General features: G+C 45.0%; 1 protein-coding gene across 2 annotated transcripts in view; it reads right to left on the bottom strand.

Moving 5' to 3' along the window:
• Window positions 1–10,952: 10,952 nt before the first annotated feature.
• LOC137424981 (leucine-rich repeats and immunoglobulin-like domains protein 1) overlaps window positions 10,953–22,589 on the bottom strand; it is a 115,724-nt gene continuing 104,087 nt past the window's right edge. Inside the window, exons 21-27 of one of the 2 annotated variants that reach the window (XM_068112922.2) lie at window positions 22,367–22,547; window positions 21,002–21,283; window positions 20,550–20,757; window positions 20,009–20,265; window positions 19,725–19,877; window positions 19,253–19,465; window positions 10,953–13,234 (exon numbers count right to left, since the gene is read on the bottom strand). In XM_068112922.2, coding sequence (XP_067969023.2) covers window positions 13,182–13,234; window positions 19,253–19,465; window positions 19,725–19,877; window positions 20,009–20,265; window positions 20,550–20,757; window positions 21,002–21,283; window positions 22,367–22,547 — 1,347 coding nt within the window. In that variant the 3' untranslated portion in view covers window positions 10,953–13,181. The remainder of the gene's footprint in view (window positions 13,235–19,252; window positions 19,466–19,724; window positions 19,878–20,008; window positions 20,266–20,549; window positions 20,758–21,001; window positions 21,284–22,366; window positions 22,548–22,589) is intronic. The other variant, XM_068112923.2, reaches the window with a different exon arrangement.

Here is a 22,589-nt window from a genome sequence, read left to right as displayed (position 1 = left end):
GATCATTGAATGTCTGATCTTTGTACCTACGAATAACTTGCCAACTCAGCCATTTCTTAACAACCTTTTCATTGGAGGGCTTGCTTGAGTGCTTATGCCACTTGGCAAGCACGCTACACACTGCTTAGTAATAGAACACCGCTGTTTCACCATTCTCTTACCTTTTCATTTGCTTATTTGTCTCTTTGCTTAAATATTTGTGAAGACTTTCTTGCTGAACTCTGAGTGATATTCTTCGATATTTGTTCTTTGCAAGCCATGGCGATAAAGTCGACAGTGGTCCTTTTTTTCGGTGATAGTCCTTTTTTCGGGCCAGGTGGAACAGGCTATATTTGCTAAATTTTCAGTGCCTTCATGAAGTATTCACACCCCTTGACTTTTTCACATTTTGCTGTTACAGCATTAAAATTTGATTTAAAACATTACAGGATTTACAGGATTAAAATTGAGACTTTTTTGTCACTGATCGGCACATAATGTAAAAGTTATTTTTTTTATAGATTTTTTTTTACAAAATAATTAAAAATGAAAAGCTGAAATGTCTCGAGCCAATAAGTTTTCAACCCCTTTGCCATGACACTAAATTGAGCCCAGGTGCATCCAATGTCCTTTGTTGACCAAAATCCTAAATTTCAAATTCATCCTTGATGTTTCTACTACTTGATTGGAGTCCACCTGTGCCAATTCTGCTTGAGATATATTGATTGGACATGATTTAGAAAGAAACACACCTTTCGATATAAGGTTCCATAGTTGACAGTACATATCGCAGCAAAAACTCGACCATGAAGTCCAAGGAACTCTCCATCAAACTCTGAGATATAATTGTGAGGAGACGAAGATCTGGGGAAGGGTAAAAAACAATTTCTAGAGTGTTGAAAGTTTGCATGAGCACAGTGAGCTCCATCATTAGGAAATGGAGAGAATATGAAACGACCCAGAGAGAATACTCTTCCTAGAACTAGAAATCCGACCAAAAAGAGCAACCGGGCAAGAACGTCCTTGGTCAATGAGATGAGCAAGAACCCAATGACCACTCTGACAAAAACTGCAGAGTTCCTTGGCTGAGATAGGAGAAACTTCCGGAAGGACAACAGTCTATGCAGCACTTCACAAATCTCGGATTTATGGGAGAGTGACCAGATGGAAGCCACTCCTGAGAAAAAGGCACATGAGAGCACGATCGAGTTTACAAAAAGGCACGTGAAAGACAGAGCATGAAGCAAAATATTCTGAAGTCTGATGAGACAAAGTTTGAACTCCTTGGCCTGAATGCAAAGTGCTGCGTCTGGCAGAAACCGAGCACAGCTCATCACCCATCTGACACCATCCCTACCGTGAAGCATGGTGGTGGCAGCATCATGCTATGGGGATGCTTTTCAGCAGCAGGGACTGGGAGAATTGTGTGGATAGAGAGAACAAGGAATGGAGCCAAATACAGGCAAATCCTTCAGGAGAACCTGCTTCAGAGTGCAAAAGAGCTCAGACTGTGGCGAAGATTTACGGTCCATTAGGACAATGACCACAAGGATACAGCCAAAACAACACTGGAATGGCTTCAGAACAGGAATATGAAAGTCCTTGAGTAGCCCAGCCAAGGCCTAGACTTGAGTCCCATTGAGAATCTGTGAAAATAATTGAAGATTGCTCTTCATGGACGCTCCCCATCTAACTTGACAGAGCTTGACCAAATCTGCAAAGAAGAACGTGAGAAACTCCCCAAATCCAGATGTGCAAAGCTGATACAGACATACACAAGAAGCCTCGAAGCTGTAATCGCTGCCAAAGACGCTTCTGTGAAGTACTGACCCAGGGGGTTGAATACTTATGTAAATTAGATATTTATGTGTTTCATTTTTAATTACTTTGTAATTTTCTTTTGTAATCTCCACTTTAACATTATGGGGTATTATGCGAATACAAAACACAACAGCAGGCATTTTAAGGCCATTTTTCCCTGCTAGAGCGGGGGTTCGCCTTGCGGTCCCCATGACAATTTCTCCATTTTCCCCTACTTTCTGCGTCTCCCCTTGTTAACCCCCTTGCCCGCATTTATTTTTCCACCATCTTCCGCCAAGTCTTTTTCGGTCTTCCCCGTCCTCGACTTCCTTCTACATTCATTTCCATCACTCTTCTCAACCAGTCACTTTCATCCTTCCTCAACACATGACCAAACCATCTCAACCTGTTTATCTTCACAGCATCCATCAGAGGCTCTATTCCCATCATCTTTCGCAATTCATCATTTGTCTTCCTCTCTCTCAACGATACTCCGCACATCGACCGAACCATTCGCATTTGCACCCTTTGATGTTGCTCTACGTCCATTACCCATGTCTCGCTCCCATAAATCATAACACTTCTCACACATGCAGCATACACCTTTCCCTTCAGCTTCAACGACACTCCCCTCCTCGTCAGCTCGCCACTCGGTTCCCGAAACTTCTTCCAAGCACATCTCACTCCAGCAACCATTGGCGAGTCTGATCCACCTTCTCCATTCAGCATGTCCCCGAGGGAGCAAAATGTTTCACACCTTCCAGCTTCACGCCGTCTCCAAGATCCAACTCAACATTTCCTCCATCTGAAGCTCCCTCTGTGCACACCTTGCACTTGAATGTAGCTGCCACACTGGATAATGACCCTCTCAAACCACGACATTTTTGATGAACCCACTCAGCGCACATTGTACATTGAATGGAGTTCACTCCGACACCCTTCCTGCACACAGCACACGGCCACTTCCCAGTTCTTTCCACCTCACAACATGCTTTACCACTTGCCATCACCTTCGTCTTTCCGATATTCACCTTCAGACCTTTTGCCTCCATACATTCCTTCCACTTGTTCATCTTCTCTTTCGGTCCATCCATACTTTCTGCAATTAACACCAGATCATCTGCATATAACAACTCCCACGGTAAACCCTCCTTTACGTTCTGCGCCAGCACCTCCATCACAGCTACAAATAGTAGTGGACTTAGTACCGACCCCTGATGCACTCCCACCTTCACCTCAAACTCACCACTGTTCCCGTCCTTCGTCCTTACAGCTGTGCACGCTCTCTCATACATTGCCACCACGACTCTGATCAACCATTCCTCCACTCCTAACTTCCTCGATGCCCATGTCACGAATTCGCGTGGAACCCAATCGAATACTTTCTCCAGATCAACAAACCCAAGAAACAACTTCTTCCTCTTCTCCATGTACTTATCCTGCAACTGCCTTACAATAACTAGAGGTTCCAGGGAACCTGAACTCAACTGGTCTATATCAATATGGTTAGAATATGCATAATAAACCACAAACTACAGTCACGTGAAAAAGTAAGTACACCCCATGTAAAGTTTTGACTTTTTCAACATATTTCAACATACAGCTATTTGATCTTCATTTCAACAATATTGATAGATAAAGGTGATATAATATAACAAATATCATGAAACATTTACATTTTGTCGTCCATTGTATAATTTAAATAAACATAAATGCAAATTTTGCATGTGGAAAGAGTAAGTACACCCTTGGCTCAAATAGGTGGTATTGCCCCCTTTGGCAGAAACAACCTCAAGTAGGCGTTTCTTATAACTTTCTACCAGTCTCTGACATCGACTGGGAGAAATTTTTGCCCACTCCTCCATGCAGAATTCTTTCAGCTGTGCGATGTTTGAGCGGTTTCTTGCATGCACAGCTCGTTTCAAATCCCCCCACAACGTTGGTTCTCGTGTCTGCTAATCTTTGCTCGGTTGACAGACACAGGACAATGTTTTTCAATCTCACCGAAAGCAAAATCTACATATTCTCAGTACATGGATCATGTATGCTGTTTAATTTTATTTGTGTATGTTCTTGTTGAACAAGACAGATTGAAGCATTGTGGAAGAATATCCCCAAAATTTTTAAATCCCTCATTTGGTCTTGCTTCCTGTAGTGTATTACTCCTTCTTGGCATTATCTACAAAAGACCCATTGGGAATTCTCCCCCCCCCCCCTCCTTCCCACGCCTCCTCCCCCCAAGCCCTCTCCCTCCCACACATCTCCCTGCTCTTAAATGTTGTGTGCTCTCAAGTGTTTTGCTCGAAGTTTTGTTCAAGATTCGAACCCTGGTGTTGGGCTAGCGGCTAGGGTGCCAGCTTAGGATCCTAGGATCCTGGGTTCGAATCCCGGTCGATCGCTGAATTAACGCCAGGGGGGTTGACTCAGCCTGTCATCCTTCTGAGGTCGGCAAATTGAGTACCAGTTCACTGGTAATTCCCTGTTTGTCATAAAAAGGCGACAAAAAGGGTTGGCGGCAGGAAGGGCATCCGGCCGTAAAACATTGCTTCAAAAAGGGGACAAAAAACATCAACAACCACGGTCCCCGAAAAAGGCCAACCCCCGCTTACGGGGAAAAATGGCCTCTAAAGGTGGTTTTTTTTCGCAAGTGTTTGTGTGCTTCCCCTTCTCTTGTCTTCCGCTCCCTCTTTTTATATATTTTGTTTGTCTGGTTGATTTTTTTGTGAAGTAAATGTCAGCTCTTTCACGAGCCTCGATTCAGCATACAAAAAACAACAACAACAACAAAAAAATCTCGATGGGATTTAGATCCGGGCTTTGACTTGGCCATTCCAGAACCCTCCATTTCTTTCTTTTCAGCCATTCCTTGGTGGATTTACTGGCATGTTTAGGGTCATTGTCATGTTGCAAGGTCCACCTTCGGTTGAGCTTCAACTCTCCGACAGATGGCCTCACATTATCCTCAAGCACCCTCTGGTACAATTAAGAATTCATAGTGGATTCTATGATGGTGAGCTGCCCAAGCCCTGATGCAGCAAAGCTGCCCCAAACCATAATATTTCCACCACCATGCTTTACAGTTGGTATCAGGTTCTTGTGGTCAAATGCTGTCTTTGGTTTTCGCCAAACATGTCTTCTGGTACTGTGGCCAAATAGCTCTACCTTTGACTCATCTGTCCAGAGCACATTGTTCCAGAAGTGCTGGACTTTGCCTACGTATTCATTGGCAAACTTTAGTCTTGCCCTGATGTTCTTTCAGGACATCAAAGGTTTCCTCCTGGCACACCTCCCATGTATACACAAAGAATTAAGTTAAGCACCCCCCCCGTTTTTTTACAACCTCGCACATTACAAGTTTGTTGTCGTCAAAACAGTGTAATATACCCATGATATTGCTATATTTTCTGGAGAAGTGATATTATGGTCACATAAAAACATAACAATCATGCCGTTTTCAATATTTTATTCTGAATAATTTAAGGTGAAATTTTTTGGGAATTTTAGGCATATTTGCACCTCAATTTAAGTATGGAGCTATAGGTCCATCACAGACAGTGTGGATGACGTTTATGTTTTCTAACGTACAGTCATTGTTCTGAGAAGACCTCTAGCGATCTTTGCGTCAATAACGTGTGTAGGACCCACGTGATCGGATCACTGACTCAACCCTACGTCTCATAGACCCTGTGTATCTGCATTTCATCAATGGATAATTGCTAATGTCATACCAATCATTATTTGATCTCACATACCTTAGAATATATGCCAATGTATACATATACACAAAGAATATATATTAGGGGGTGCTTACCTTAATTCGTTGTGTAGGGGTGCTTAACTTAATTCTTTGTGTATAGATCAAATTTGTGCAGCCTCTTTCTAATGGTAGACTCGTGCACTTTGACATCAACAGTGGCAAGAGCTACCTGTAGGTCCCGTGATGACATTCTGGGGTTCTTCGAGACTTCTTTCAGCATCTTGCGGTCTGCTCTCGGGCTGAACTTGCTGGGGCGGCCTGGCCTGAACAAGTTGGCAGTTGTTTGGAATCTTCTCCACTTGGAGATGATCTTCCGTACACTCGAATGATTGATTTGAAATTGTTTGGAGATCTTTTTAAATCCCTTCCCAGACTCGTAGGCATCTATAACCTTCTTTCTGAAGGCCTCAGCGAGCTCTTTTGATCTAGGCATGGTGACGCCGCACACTTCAACAACAAAGAGCAAACCAAACTAAATGTCTGAGGTTTAAATAAGACAGGTTCCTCCAAGATCCTCTCTGACGATGTTCTCATCATTTGCACCTGAGCTGGTGAACCTGATTCTAATTTTAGGTATTTGAAGTAGTGATAAATGAAGGGGTGTACTTACTTTTTCCACATGCGAAATTTGCATTTATGTTTATTTAAATTATACAATGGACGACAAAATGTAAAAAAATAAAAAAATAAAATTTTTACAAAATACTACAAAAATACGACAAATACTACAATACTACAAAATGTAAATGTTTCATGATATTTGTTATAATATATCACCTTTATCTATCAATATTGTTGAAATGAAGATCAAATAGCTGTATGTTGAAATACGTTGAAAAAGTCAAAACTTTACATGGGGTGTATTTACTTTTTCACATGACTGTATATAGTTTAGTTTATATGGGCTAAAGAGGTACAGTAACGTTGAAGGTATCTCATGTTTAAACAGGAAACTAGAAAAAATTGAGTTTTAAGTGAGGCATGAAAAGTAAAACTACAATTACTTTTCTCAGATTTCAGACTTGAATTTATTATCTGTGTTGAGGTTTGTTGCATACTGTCTACACACCAAGTTTCAGCCTTTTAGCTACATTAGGAAGTACCAGATTGACAAAAATGTGATTTTTCAATATGGCTGCCCTGCCGCGACCATTTTTGGGCGTGCAATGCCCAAATGCAATCCCAAACTAGTTTATGTCTGAAAGATGCTGCATATTGGCTGTCTTTCCCTCGCGGTCCCTCTTTGCTGTCTTTCCCTCGCGGTTCCTCTTTGCTGTCTTTCCCTCGTGGTCCCCCTGTGCTGTCTTTCCCTCGCGGTCCCTCTGTGCTGTCTTTCCCTCGTGGTCCCCCTGTGCTGTCTTTCCCTCGCGGTCCCTCTGTGCTGTCTTTCCCTCGCGGTCCCTCTGTGCTGTCTTTCCCTCGCGGTCCCTCTGTGCTGTCTTTCCCTCACGGTCCTTCTGTGCTGTCTTTCCCTCGTGGTCCCCCTGTGCTGTCTTTCCCTCACGGTCCCTCTTTGCTGTCTTTCCCTCGCGGTCCCTCTTTGCCGTCTTTCCCTCGTGGTCCCCCTGTGCTGTCTTTCCCTCGCGGTCCCTCTGTGCTGTCTTTCCCCCGCGGTCCCCCTGTGCTGTCTTTCCCTCACGGTCCCTCTGTGCTGTCTTTCCCTCGTGGTCCCCCTGTGCTGTCTTTCCCTCGTGGTCCCCCTGTGCTGTCTTTCCCTCACGGTCCCCCTGTACTGTCTTTCCCTCGTGGTCCCCCTGTGCTGTCTTTCCCTCGCGGTCCCCCTGTGCTGTCTTTCCCTCGTGGTCCCCCTGTGCTGTCTTTCCCTCGTGGTCCCTCTGTGCTGTCTTTCCCTCGCGGTCCCCTTGTGCTGTCTTTCCCTCGCGGTCCCCCTGTGCTGTCTTTCCCTCACGGTCCCCCTTTGCTGTCTTTCCCTCATGGTCCCCCTGTGCTGTCTTTCCCTCATGGTCCCCCTGTGCTGTCTTTCCCTCGTGGTCCCCCTGTGCTGTCCTTCCCTCATGGTCCCCCTGTGCTGTCTTTCCCTCGCGGTCCCCCTGTGCTGTCTTTCCCTCGCGGTCCCTCTTTGCTGTCTTTCCCTCGTGGTCCCCCTGTGCTGTCTTTCCCTCGCGGTCCCCCTGTGCTGTCTTTCCCTCACGGTCCCTCTGTGCTGTCTTTCCCTCGTGGTCCCCCTGTGCTGTCTTTCCCTCGTGGTTGTCAGCTCTTTCACGAGCCTCGATTCAGTATACATAAGTTTCATCAAATTTTATCAATATTTGTGACTTTTAGAGCGTAGACGTCGAATTGTTTACAGACAGACAGAGACAGACAGACGACGGACACTGGGTGTCGACAAAAACTCAGCTGGACATAGTCCAGTTGAGTTAAAAAGCACGTCTGTCGTTCCTCTTCCTGGCATAAATCCAAACTGCATTTCGTCGATCTTCACCTTCTTCCTTATCCTCCTCTCCAACACCCTTTCCAATACCTTCATTCCATGCTCCAATAACTTTATCGCTCCATACGAGCCACAGTCCAGAGGGTCACATTTCCCCTTTGTGTAGAGGGACGAGGGTACTCAGTTCTCAATTCACTGGAATGCGGCCTTCTTTCAACACCAGATTACAGATCTCTGCGTGTATCGTATATACACATATCAGTAACAAAACAATCTCAATTTAATCCATTTTAAATTCAGGCTGTAACAACAAAATGTGAAAAAGTCAAGGGGTGTGAATACTTCCTGAAGGCATTGCAAATCAAATTATTTTATTTTTTACACGAGATCGCATTGTTTCACCTTTTTGTGTGATCTGCTTTCATTTAGAATGATATCACATTTCATTACGGGTTTGGATCGATGTTGTCTTCGATATAAGAACAAACGAGACGTTAACGCTACTCCACTGAGCTTGCATGGTTAATCGGGATAAAACTTTGTCGGATTCCATTTTTTTTTTTTTACCACAATACACCTTACTAACGGTTTTAAACAGTCATTTTCTCACAATTTATAACTTACAAGCACATGCACCACCACCTGCCACGGGGAAGGGGTGGGAGTCCAGAGAGATGGGAGTGTGGTGGGAGGAGGGAGGGGTGGTATGGGGTTAGGAGGAGGAGGAGGTGGGAGGTTATGGAGGAGGTGGGAGGGGTGAGTGTGAGTCTGGAGGCAGGGGGTGGGATGTGAGGAGGAAGGGGAAAGGGTGAGATGAGGGATGGGAAATGTTGGGAGGAGGAGTGGAAAGGTTGGGTGGTAGTCTGGAGGGAGGACGGTGGATGTGATGAGGCAGGGAAAGAGTGGGATGAGGGAGGAGTTGGGATTGGAGGAGGTAGGGGAAGGGGTGTGCTGGGGTCCGAAGGGAGGGAGGGGAAGAGGTGAGAGGAGGGAGGGTAGTGAGATGGGAGGAGGGAAGAGGGAGGTGACAGGGCGAGAGGAGGGTGGGGAAAGGGTGGGGTGGCTGGGAGGAGGGAGAGGGAAGGGTTGGGGTGGGAGACAGGAGGGTGAGGTGGGTGGAGGGACCTGGCGTTGCCTGACAACGCCGGGTACCTTTACTGCTTTGTTATATATAAAGCTCTTTCTAATCATTGACTCACTAATGTGAATGTTTGTTACATTCTATGTGGCTAGAAAGTTGAAATTTGGCATAGTGATGCAACTTGAAGCTATTGTTACGGATTCGTCACTTCCGTTGTTGTGATTCTCATCCACTGTAAACATTTTTGGTTGCATGCACTATTAATTGTTATCATTTAAGTGAATTGGAGATAGCTGTTTTCAAAAGGTAAAAAAAGTTAGTGTTTTAAAAGAAACCGGAAACCGGATCGGGAACCGGACGACGAAGAAGAAGAGAAAAAGAGGCGGAGCGAGTGAGGTCGGAGAAGGAGCCGAGCTGCTTGGAGGTTTGGAGCAAACGCTGGCGAATGGGAGTCACGAGCGAACTTTGGGGTTTCCTGGGAAAAGGATTCCTGCGACAGAGTTGTTATCGCTGTGACAGATAAACCTGCGTGACAGGTTTTGCGGTCGATTCCGAAGAGAATCATTGGAGTGCCATTACGTCTCGAGAACGGACCGTTGGCCATTTTGCCTCGCGCTTGATTTTGCATTGCTCCAGGTTTTTCACCTCGCTTCAACCATTTTCACAACCATCCAGACGTTAATCTGGTGTGTGTGTGTAACGTGGATTTTGAGTGGGAATTTGCGGTTCGCCGTCTGAGAGCCGTTGAATGTCCATACCCGAAGGTTAATTTGTGGTTCGCCGTTGAACGTCCATACCCGAAGGTGTGATTTCCCAGTCGCCTCTTGAGGATACCTTTGCCTATCTTTGGCAGTGTGACTGTCAACCGAACGGGATTCTGGTCTCGATAAGACATCGTTCTGATGATCACTGGAGCGTGGATCGACTTTGGCTTTATGCCGGGACAGAGACATTGGGAATGTTATTTTCACTCACTTGGAGCACAGTGAGTTATATTGTACGAAACTGATGGTACCATCATAGGAATGATATATTGGTTGTACAATTGATTAATATTATTATTGTGCTGTTATTCTTGTGTGACCTTAATACAATACTTGTTTGTTGGTAACAATTGGTGTGGTTTCACCATTGATATTTGACACACAGAATAACACATCTTTCTGCCGTGACTCCTCTCGGGGATCGGAGGTACACCGTGACCGGGGTTTGGGGAGGAGCATGTAACACTATATCCTGGAGAAAATATATATTTTTATGTTATTCTGCATCAGGAAAGTAAGCACCATTTCAGGCATTGAGCTGGAGATCGCTGTTATGATTGTATAATTCGTTGTACTCTCATGTGAGTCCTCATTGTGTAATTACCATAAACATGTTGTGTAGAAATTTTAGAAGCAAACAATAGTAATTTGGTGAATTATCATGGTGATGTTGGTTTATGGGCCCAACAATTAATGTTGGACTACTTGTAATTTGTGATGTTTTTGTTTATTAATCTAAAGTAGAGAAGTAAAAAAAATCAACATTTTATTTCTTTTAGCAGGCTATCCTGATATGTTTGCATGAATTAATTTTCCTTTTTAGAGCTGAACTCGTGGAGGGTACTGGGTAGGCCCAGTGCATCCCTAACAGGTTGTATGTAGTCGCCGTGCTCTGCTACTGGGGGTGAGTTTTATATGGACCAATCCAATTATCATTTCTGCATATGCAATGTGCAGATGGAATCTTCACACGATGTAAGATTTATACCACATTACACACCCGATATAAAAGTTTGCAATCAAAGCCTTTCTGTTTCCCAAATATCAGTACATGAACCACTCCATTACTTTAGAAATCAAAGTTCATAGAGATGATGTATGAAAAAAAAATTGTATTCGCCATCCATCATGCCCACCTGCCCCCACTTCCCAAACACAATTCATTGTGCTACAGCTATATCCTCTTCAGCCATAAAACTTTATTTCAGAATCTGATGAACAACACTGAAACAAAACAAAATAAACTCCCCATAATAAAAAGAAATGTGCATCTTCTTAGACTTTGTAAAGCTTAAGGTAAAATTTCATAGACTGTGAAATCCGAAAAGAACAAATGAAGGCAATGAAAATAAAATCTCTGTAAAACATGCACTCTTTAACAGCAGAGCATGAAAAACTTTCCACCACATCAAATACAAACTGTACAATTTGTCACAAACAGAGCATATCGACATCATAGCTAGTGAGAGCACGTGGCTACAATGCACGCTTGCACCCCTATGATGGTACGCTGTATTTGACAACGGTACTGAGTTGTTAGTGTTACTTTCAATCTAAGGCTGCTTTGTTTCTTGCTGGTGATGGCTTGAAAGGTCATAAAAGGCAGACGGTTTTCATTGACTGACCATGGGTTCGAGTTGACTCCAGCAATGGGCTATTAAAAACCAAATGGAGACAATAAAACAACACTGCGCTTGTAGGAATACTCAGCACCTCGGGCTGGAAGCTTGACCAGCCGGCCTTGTGATCCGAATTAAAAACAGCATGCAAACTTGAACCGGTAGTGGAATCTGATAAAGAGTCTTTCTCAGTTGGTTGTAGTCTCCTTGAGTGGGTATCAGGAAGTGGGTCAGAGTTCTCCCAGGGTCCAAAGTGTCCCCTTCCATCAACTAGGATCACGTTTTGAGGACCCAATCATGATGTTTTCAGAGCTCATTCTATCCTCCTATCTTTGTTCCAATAGGATGTTTTTCAAGCTTGACAGTGAACCCAAGACATCTTCCAATTGTAGTTCGCTCGTTGCAATATTTCTCGGTTACGTTGCAATATTTCTCAGGAACTCAGTGAAGGTCTGCTTTTTCACTCTAGTTGCTCTGGCTATCACTGGCACGACGATGTCGGCATTCCTCAACCTACAGGTTCTCTTAATTCGTTTTTCAGGTCCAGATACTTCGACACGTTTCTAATTTCAACGTTATTTAGGCCAATTTCACTTGGTACCGGACGCCTCAGTTAACAAGGCTAACCTTTCCTTTTAATTCCCCACTTAACGGAATAGTCCAGTCGTACCTGAGCACCGTGTTTTCATTTCTCAGCAGTGTTCCGGAACTCGAGCTAACTCGCACTCAAACGTTAACCAGAGACATTGCTTGACTTGGAAAGTCTGAAAATGTCACACAACAGATTGCTGATCCAAGTAAGCGGTAGGTATTCATGTATCAGGATCTTCTATAGGTGGAAGATGTGGTGCTAGCATCCCCACAAACAGCAGCGGATGATATGAGAATGTGAGGTCAGAATGCAAAGTATTACAACTCATGTTAGAGACAATCTATTTGGGAAATCCTTGATCACAACAACAGTTAATATAAAAGGATGGCTCATGACATGATCCTTTCTGGATAAAGGCTTTGGTTGAGGAGGGTATTGCTGTTCAACTTTGCAAAAAAACCCATTGAATTCCAAGCACAAATGGATGGCTGGGCTGGGTTTATCACAACAAATGATGAGTAGCATGATGGGACACACATATTGACATTTGATGGGCTCCAGAGTACCGTCAAGTGTAGCAAGGTCTCCAGGGTCTTGATGTGGACACACCAAATGAAGGAAAGCCATGGCAGCACATGCATCGTGCACCCACGAACGTGTTTATCGGTTACGGGGCAAGTGTATTCAAGAGCTCATGTGCAGAGCGAAACCACACTCACAGTCGTACCTTTCAAGGTAATTCACAAGTACCAATATGACATGGATAGTGGCGAGGCAGTGACAGCTGAAACCTATATTCACCGACAACCATCATGGGAAGCACGAAATCTCCACCTCCCATGACGCTGTACCAAAAACACCATTCGCAGCCACAAGTTCCATAAAACGCCATGGACCTCTCCAAACTAAAGGAGAAAAAGTGCAATGCCCAGCAGGCCCACTCTGGGACTTGTCCAGTCAAGTGCTTGAACAAAATGAACCGACGAAGGCAAACCTAAGACGAGTTGTTAGGTTTGAGATGTGGCACTGAATGAAGTCACATTCTCTCTGGAAGGGGCCAGGAGGTGGGGGTAGAAGGGGCCAGGAGGTGGGGGTAGAAGGGGCAGGAGGTCATTGGAGCTGTAGGTGAAGGGAATTGGACAGAAGAGATTTAGGTAGTGTTCTGAGCCCATCTGGTGGAAGCACTTCCTGCATTTCTTACACTTGGCTCTGACTTTGAAGTCCAACAAGCAGGGAGTGTTCTTCTCCTCCTACAAAGGAAAAACAAATGGATATTAGCATGTCCCATTGTACAACTGTGACTATAACTACAAGCATAGCCAACAATGATAATTATTTATTTTAGATTAATGAATAGGATTAAGTAATTAAATTGATATACAGTGCATTCAGAAAGTATTCAGACCCCTTCACTTTTTCACATTTTGTTATGTTGCAGCCTTATGCTGAAATCGTTTAAATTCATTTTTTCCCTCATCAATCTACACTTAATACCCCATAATGACAAAGAGAAAACCTGATTTTAGAAAGTTTTGCAAATTTATTAAAAATAAAAAACTGAAATATCACATTGACATAAGTATTCAGACCCTTAACTCAGTACTTCGTTGAAGCACCTTTGGCAGTGATTACAGCCTCGAGTCTTCTTGGGTATGACGTGACAAGCTTTGCACACCTGGATTAGCAGATTTTCTGCCATTCTTCTCTGCAGATCCTCTAAAGCTCTGTCGGGTTGGATGGGGACCGTCGGTGGACAGCCATTTTCAGGTCTCTCCAGAGATGTTCGATTGGGTTCAAGTCAGGGCTCTGGCTGGGCCACTCAAGGACCTTCACAGAGTTGTCCCTAAGCCACTTCTGCGTTGTCTTGGCTGTGTGCTTCGGGTCATTGTCCTGTTGGAAGGTGAACCTTCGGCCCAGTCTGAGGTCCTGAGCGCTCTGTTTCAGGTTTTCATTAGGGATATCTCTGTACTTTGCTCCGTTCATTGTTCCCTCAACCCTGACCAGTCCCCCAGTCCCTGCTGCTGAAAAACATCCCCACAGCATGATGCTGCCACCACCATGCTTCACCGTTGGGATGGTATTGGGCAGGTGATGAGCGGTGCTTGGTTTCCTCCAGACATGACGCTTAGAATTGAGGCCAAACAGTTCAATCTTTGTTTCATCAGACCACAGAATCTTGTTTCTCACAGTCTGAGAGTCCTTTAGGTGCTTTTTTGCAAACTCAAAGCGGGCTTTCATGTGTCTTTCACTGAGGAGAGGCTTCCGTCTGGCCACTCTGCCATAAAGCCCAGATCGGTGGAGTGTTGCAGTGATGGTTGTCCTTCTGGAAGTTTCTCCCATCTCCACACAGGATCTCTGGAGCTCAGCCAGAGTGACCATCGGGTTCTTGGTCACCTCTCTTACCAAGGCCCTTCTCCCCCGATTGCTCAGTTTGGCCGGGCGGCCAGCTCTAGGAAGGGTCCTGGTTGTTCCAAACTTCTTCCATTTAAGAATTATGGAGGCCACTGTGCTCTTGGGAACCTTCAATGCAGCAGAATTCTTTTTGTAGGCTTCCCCAGATCTGTGCCTCGACATAATCCTGTCTCTGAGTTCTGAAGGCAGTTCCTTCGACCTCATGGCTTGGTTTTTGTTCTGATATGCATTGTCAGCTGTGAGACCTTATATATAGACAGGTGTGTGCCTTTCCAAATCATGCCCAATCAATTGAATTTACCACAGGTTGACTCCAATCAAGGTGCAGAAACATCTCAAAGATGATCAAGAGACATGGGAGGCACCTGAGATAAATTTCAAGTGTCATGGCAAAGGGTCTGAATGCTTACGTCAATGTGATATTTCAGTTTTTTATTTTTAATAAATTTGCAAAACATTCTAAAATCCTGTTTTCTCTTTGTCATTATGGGTTATCGAGTGTAGATTGATGAGGGAAAAAATGAATTTAAACGATTTCAGCATAAGGCTGCAATATAACAAAATGTGAAAAAAGTGAAGGGGTCTTAATATTTTCTGAATGCACTCACTGTATGTGGGAAAATTACATGCCCAGACCAGAACTCGAACCCAGGTCCTCTGGAAAACCATACCAGGCTCTGTCATCTGAGCTATCTGGGCAACCCTGAGCATGCAATTTTCCTACACATATGATTGCCACTCTTTAATATCGGTATAGACTTCAATCTCAAAAAAGCAACAGTATAGAGAAGTTGAGGAAACCTCACCTGTTTCTCAAGGTACACGGTCATACTTGTCATGCCAATGTGGTAGCATCTTGATGCTACCTACATATAAAACTATGGGACATGTGTGCTTCGAGGTCATAATAATTCATAAACATGGTGCCACCTAGATGTTCTTAGTGTGGTCGTTGTCGGTTTCCACAGCCAAAGGCATTGTGTGTTTTCGGGTTGTCCATATGTCCGGGCGTTATTGTGTTTTTTTTTTTTTGTTCCCACAGTAATTTGCAAACAACTGAGGGATTCCAACCAAACATGGCAGAAGTATGGAGTGGAATACAAAGATGACCAAATTAAATTTTGAATTCAGCAGGTCAAAAATCAACTGACCATTGAAAAATCTTTTTGCAGACCATAACTCCAGTTTAGAAGCATCCGATGTGTCTCTTTTCTCTCTCAAACTCTCCCTTGTGTGACCTTCAGATTTTCATGCAACCTTAATGAAGATCAAATGCAACAGTGGGTTGACATCCGACATGAGCGGAGGAATATCCATTGATACATTTGCATCATTCTATTTTCTAGTTTTTGGTATTTCTTTTCCACAGAAATATCAGTCACAATGAGATATCATGGAGTGTGGAGGACACAAATGGAGCATTTTTGGGTTTTTGAAGATTAACGACCCGTGAGGCCTTTTTGTGTTGCTTTGCTTATTTTCCTGACAGAATATTTAGTCAAGGTGAATCCATGATGTTGGAGTGCTTTCTTCATGTGATGGTTTATGGCTCATTTTAGGGGTCTGCAAGGAAACAAAATAAATCTGTTCACCAAAAACACCTTTTCACAGTTGGAAAGTTTGTTTGATTAATGCAAAAAGTAACGGGAGACTATTCTGGAAGTTAATGAAGCACCGGATGTGAAAAATATATCTTTGGGATGGGTACTCAGCCATTCCAAGTCACTTGCTTTGATGTCTTCGTCATTCGTAAGCTCAATGTCACCAAGATGTTCTTTCTTCTTCTTCTTCTTCTTCACAAAAGCAGCACAAGGCTGCAGAATAGCATCATTCGCTGAAGGTGCAGCTGTGCTGCTGGTTAAGGTAGGAATTTGTAATTTCTTAATGGTGCCGGCAATAGCTCGCCTACACTTTGTGAAGGACACCATGTCATCTTTAACATCCATGAACGAATGCCAGCAGACGGGACGCCAGTTTAATGTCCATCCAAGGCACGGAACACACATTGATGAATCACCCTGCCCAGAGGGGTGGAGCAGTACTCCATAAAGCTGAAGATAAAAGCTTTGTAAATGGTGAGGAGCTCAGAAGTGCCAAGCAAGGACTTCGCATGATGGAGGATGCCCAGTCAGTGACTGTCTTTTGAGGCTAGCTTGGAAATGTGGCTTTCCCAGGAAAAATCATGGCAGATAGTGAGACCCAAAAGCTTGAGTATATATGAATATGAATGATCATTTTAAGGCCATTTTCCCCGCTGGAGCGGGGGTTAGCCTTGCGGGCCCCATGACAATCATGGTTCCCTGCTTGAGGCAATGTTTTTATGGCCGGATGCCCTTCCTGACGCCAACCCTTAGTCGCCTCTTACGATGTGCAGGGATACAGTGTACCTATTCTAAACCGGGGTACACACCGGGATCATTCATCCCAGCAAGCTGGTACTCAATTTGCCGACCTCGGAAGGATGACAGGCTGAGTCAACCCCCCTGGCGTTAATTTAGCGATCGACCGGGATTCGAACCCAGGACCCTTGGATCCCAAGCCGGCACCCTAACCGCTAAGCCAACACCAGGGTTACCCAAAAGCTTGAGTAACAAAACTTATTTGGGAGGATTGTTGAGAAAGTAGCTTGGAGGGTTTTCCAGAAGGCTTTTTTTCCAGAGAGACATAGTGAGTGAGATTTGTCAGGATTGAAAGACATGTTCCACTTGATTGACCAGTTGTGATTTTGTCCAGGTCTGCAGAGAGTGAGGAGGCTGCAGACTGCCGATCTGAGGGTTCAAATATGGAGCGGCAGAGGGTGGAGCCATCAGCAAAGAGATAAAGAGGATTTTCCATAGAGTCAGAGGGATTGATGAAAAAAGCACAGGGCCCACAACAATGCCTTGAGGAACCCCAGCCTGGACATAGAGGATTTAAGAGAATTCCATTTAGAACCACTTGTTGACTACTACAGTAGAGAAAGTTTGCAAGCCATGTGTGGAGGTTTCCATGGATACCATAAGAGGAGAGTTTGGTGAGCTGGGCAAGGTGCCAGACCGTATGAAAGGCACGAGATATGTCAAGGGAGACAGCTCTGATTGCTTGTCTGGTGTTGAGAACCTCCATCCATTGTTGAGACAGCAGAAGCAGCATGTCCAAAGTATAGTGACCTGGTCTAAATCCAAATTGATAATCAGAGATCAAGCCATTGGAGAAGAGGGAGGATTTTAATGTCAGAAGCGTTGATGGATTCCAAGACCTTGCTGACGATTGGGAGCAGGCTTATTGGTCTGTAGTTGCAAGGATCTGTTTTTGCACCTTTTTTGTGTAAAGCGGTAATGTTGGCTGATTTCCAAGCAGATGGCAGATTACCTTGAGCATAAGAGAGGGTGAAGAGAACAGAGAGAGGGTGTGATAGATCGGCAAAGCAGGTTTTTAGGACCTGTGCCTGATTCCGTCTGGTCCAGTTGCAGAATCAGTCAAGGTTTGACAGAAACTTCTCCACCTTGTCAGGAGAGAAGGACACAGAGTCCAGGAGCAGCTGAGTACAACTGGATAAGGTGGGTACAGGGCGAGACGGGTTTGGGACACAAGATTTTGAGGAAAATACAGAGTTGAGGCATTCGGCTTTTTCACGTGCAGAGTCAGCTGTGTAGCCGTTTGAGGTAAGGGAGGGGTTGGAAGAGGAACAAACACCAGAAACAGATTTGACCAGACGCCAACAGGATTTGGAGGAGGGAGACAGGTTTGCAGTCTTGAGAGAAGAGAGATATTGTTTCCTGGCTCTCCTGAGAGGCGACACACATTTGTACAGAGCTCTGTGAAAGGAACTGAGATTGGCTTCCGTTGGATTTGCCTTCCATGAGCCAAAGGCAAGTTGTTTCAGGGCAACTGCCTCACCAAAAGATTCAATGTACCATGGATGGGAGGAAGGGTATGACAACTGAAAACGTGACTGTGCATGAGAGAGAGCAATTTACTTTGGACGAATCCCCAGGATGAGTTGATGGCAGAGGCAGTAGAGATGGGAGACCAGTCCAGATGATTGATGGCTGCCTGAAGACCATGCCAGTCGGCCTGAGTGAAATGCCAGACTCGTCGACACTGAGGAAACTCTCTGAGAATGGCCAGAGAGATGTCCACTTCAACAAGCAAATAATCAGATGAACCGATTGGAGCAGAAGAAGAACAGCAGACATTTGCAAGGAAGTTAGTCATAACCAAGTCCAGAAGAGAAGATGTAGCATTGACAGTGATCCGGGTCGGGAAATTGACAGATTGTGTCAGTCCCAATGAGTCGCGGAAGTCCTTTGCTGAGGTGCCTTGGCAGGTGCGAGTGGTACCCACACCCAGCCAGCTGGCATGATGACAGTTGAAATCGTCACATATGAGGAAGAGAGAGTTGGGATGAGTGGATAGAAGTTGGTCCATGTTGTCGGACAGCGAGATGTAAATTGAGTCACCACTGTTTGGTGGACGGTACAGAACACATATGAACAAAAGGTGGGAGCGGAGAAGAAGCCGTAGCTAGAGGTAATTACTCTTGGGGGTGTAGAGGAGAGAGGGCAGTGCAGGGAGAGTGAGGAATAGTTTTTTTTTAAAAAGAGAGCAACTCTGCCACCAGGACGAGTGTAGAATACAAAGAGAAACATTCACAATGATCACACTCATTCACTGAACCAATTTATATTTCAAAAAAAAAAAATCAAAGAAATGCTCATAATAGTCTTGCTGCAAATAGAAATGCCCCCTGACCTCCCCCCAAAACCCCACCGTCACCAAAATCAGCATCTTTACACAAAAGCTGTATTTACAATCACCTGATAGATATGGGAGCAAAGAACACAGCAAAAACATTTTCATTGCTTATAACTTACCATTAGGCCGGTCGTGATTGCTGGGGTATGGTGTGGCCACGTGGCCGGCATGCGTTGTCATGGCAAACTCAGGACTTGAGCCAACAACCGACGAGATTTTTGAAGACACCTCATCTGTCATTGACTCACCACCACCCACTGAGCGTTGGCAGCACTCTGCACAGAGTGGGGCAACTTCAGGAGGGACCCCAACACCTGGAGAGGAGATCATGTCTAATTTGTAAAGGAAATATTAGGGTGGGGGGGGGGGGGGGGGTGTTGGAGGGAAGTGGGGGGAGCGGCGGGGGTGGGGGTGGGAAATGGGCGAGATTTTAATATGGAGAATCACAACCGCGCATTCACACACAGTTCATCAACATTTCTGCCACTTTCAGTATACGTCACAACAATCTGCGGTGTCACAACAAGCTTCGCTGTGTCACATCTTCTGGCACAACATTTGTATTTGTGATGGTCGGGTGAGGGGAAATACCAGGATCTTCCAACACAGGTGGATGGACCCCAGGGCTAGAGGTCAGCTGATTACTGCTACCGCTTTCAGATCGACCACTTCCTTCAGGGCGCTCTGCCAATGTACCCTGTGAGGATAAGTAGCTGGGCACATCGGGTGGCACCAGGGTGTCATCTGCCAAACACAAGAGGTAAAACCACACCGTGTATATTTTTGTTTGTTGAATGAAGTACAAATTAGCAATAAAACAAGAACTTTAACCAATGCTAAAGGAACAAACATATTGGCACAAAGATGGTCCCTACCTGTGTTTGACACACTGTAGGCCTCACCACGCCGGCGTGTGTGGTAAATTATGATGACCCAGACCACAGAGGTACCCACGACACAGCACACCACCACGATTACAACAACACCAACTGTTGTTGCTTGGTCACTGGAACTTGTTGCCACGCCAGCCACTTGAGGTTCAGGGGGCACCTGGCAGTCTGGCGAACGGACCACGGACAGGTGTAGACGGCCACGCTCTGTCCCCAATGTGTTGGAAAGCTCACACGTGTAACTGCAAAGTGGTGTACACAGTGAAAGACTGTCAGTACCAGACGAAGACTGCCGAATGATCCCAGAACACTCAGGGTAATAGTTAAGTGACAAGAGCCACCGAAACCCCATACCCCTGTCGTGGGGTGTGGGGTACTCTATTACAATCAGGGGGCAAATGTTTCACGTCCCAATACAAAATTGTTCTATTGAATTTTCATAAGCTATGGATATTGAAGGAGAGAAAGTGAAAAATCTGCCAATCAGCAGATGTCTGGCACGTCTGGGATTGGGGGCATGTCTTGCCTTCCAGAGTCTTCAGGACTGGCGTTCACGATGACCAACAGTTGATTGTCTGCAGCAAAGAAATGCCGCTCAGTCAGGGTGAGGGGCTCATTTCTGCGGCTCCATGTGAGGCGAGGTGGGGGGCTGCCGGCCGCAATACAATGCAGCACTGCAGTCTCACCCACGACCACCGTACGATCACGCAAAGGCCGTACAAACCATGGAGTTTCTGGGTGTGGATTCAAGGAAGGTCATCCCCACATGAATACCAAAATCATAACCAAGGTTTTGTACAATGACACACCGGGACTGCAATGTCACCATACCAACAACTGGCAGACAAGAAGCAAAGGTTTAGGGTGTATCTTTCTCCCAATGACTCCGAACTTTGGGCCAACACATTTCTCCTAACAAGTTATTTTAGATTAAAGGAGGAGGTTGTAGTTATGTGTTGAGGTGAATGAGTGACCCACCAAGCACTGCGAGTGTAGCGTTTGCTGTAATAGATCCGGCAGCATTTTGGGCAGTGCACGTGTACACGCCAGCATCTGCAGGCTTGAGGCCCACAATGAAGAACACATCGTCGGTTGGCATGACATGCATGCGGCGCTCACGAGCTGCAGGGAAGTCCGTGCCACCATCTTTCTGCCAGGCAACCTGCGGAGCCGGGTGACCAGCAGCCGCACACTCGAGGCGGGCAGTCATGCCTACACGCAAGCTCTGGTCCGTCGGCGTTTTTGTGAATGATGGGAAAACTGATGGGAGGAGGAGATAGCGCAATAGCAAGGAAGGAAATAAATCCTTGTCCATGGTTGCCAGGGGTTTTGATCTGGTGGATTCTAATCACACTGGACAATTATAGTACCCAGAGACATCATATTGGACGTGTGCAGTTCAATGCTTTTATTTTCATTCCATTTGATATGAAGAAAAGAGGAAGGTTTGGATTGCTTTGTAAATTATTCAAACTAGCAATGATACCCGCCCTACGGGCAGGGCTTCAATTTGGAGGCATAAATGAAAAGGCAAAATATCAGAAATTGAAGGCTTTTTTATATTTTAAACGATTCATATAAACATCCGTTGAATCATATCACACGCAAATCATCAAAATCTAAACAGTACATGGCGCACATTTTTAAAAAAAGATTGAATTCTGCAAAACGGAAGCGGCCGCTACACGTCTTTCTCAGTCGCACGTTTATGTGTGAAGAGTGCGCGCCGAATCTGTAACACGGAAGTGGCTGCTACACCTGTTTCTCAGTCGCTTTGCACACGCTGCCGTGTTATTTCGGAGCCGCACGTTTATATAGGAGGAGTTCGTCAGGAGTCGATCTACTCTCTTCTGGTACGTAGAATTTCAACAAAAGCCACATCACTGTTCATCTCGGTAAATATTATTCCATCGTGTTTGGAAAAACTGGAAAATTGGAAAATTGGAAAACTTGGGAAAACAATATAGCCTATTTTACTCCAGGGGGTCCGAGGATTACCCACCCAAAATATTGCTGCGATCGGTTCAGCCGTTTTTGCAGTACCTTCGAACGGGCAGACAGACAGACAGACGGACGGACATTTGGTGAATTATAGCAAGATGAAAACCTTATAGGTACTTACATTATAGGCATAGTAAGGTAGCTCATGCTAAATGACTATGTACCATGTGAATTCAGTTCTGAACATATCCAACAACAACATGCATTTTAAGGCCATACCTCTTCTTCAACATCTCCAATGAACAGACAGATTAAAAAATAAAGAAATAACTGAATAACTTTCGGAGAGGCCGCAGCAGTGACAGAGATTCATGCGAGGAAGGAATTTCCAAATGTCCATACCACTGACAGTGAGTCTGGCTTTGTCAGAGTATGCGGTTCCCAGCGCATTGGAAGCCAGGCACTGGTAGCGGCCCTCATGCGTAAAGTCAACGGCAGGCAGCCTTAGTTCAGAGGTCACCTCATCGTGTGAGGCTCCTGCCTCTGGATGTTTCCCCTCCTGGGTATGCACCTCACCTTCGGACTGCAGAGGCAAGGTAAGAGAACAAAACACAGCACTCAAAAC

Source organism: Myxine glutinosa, chromosome 4, assembly GCF_964187855.1.
Source record: "Myxine glutinosa chromosome 4, kmMyxGlut1.1, whole genome shotgun sequence".
Taxonomy (NCBI): Eukaryota; Metazoa; Chordata; class Myxini; order Myxiniformes; family Myxinidae; genus Myxine; species Myxine glutinosa.
The sequence above is the reverse complement of the archived record's forward strand: the minus strand, read 5'-3'. Positions and strand labels throughout refer to the sequence as shown.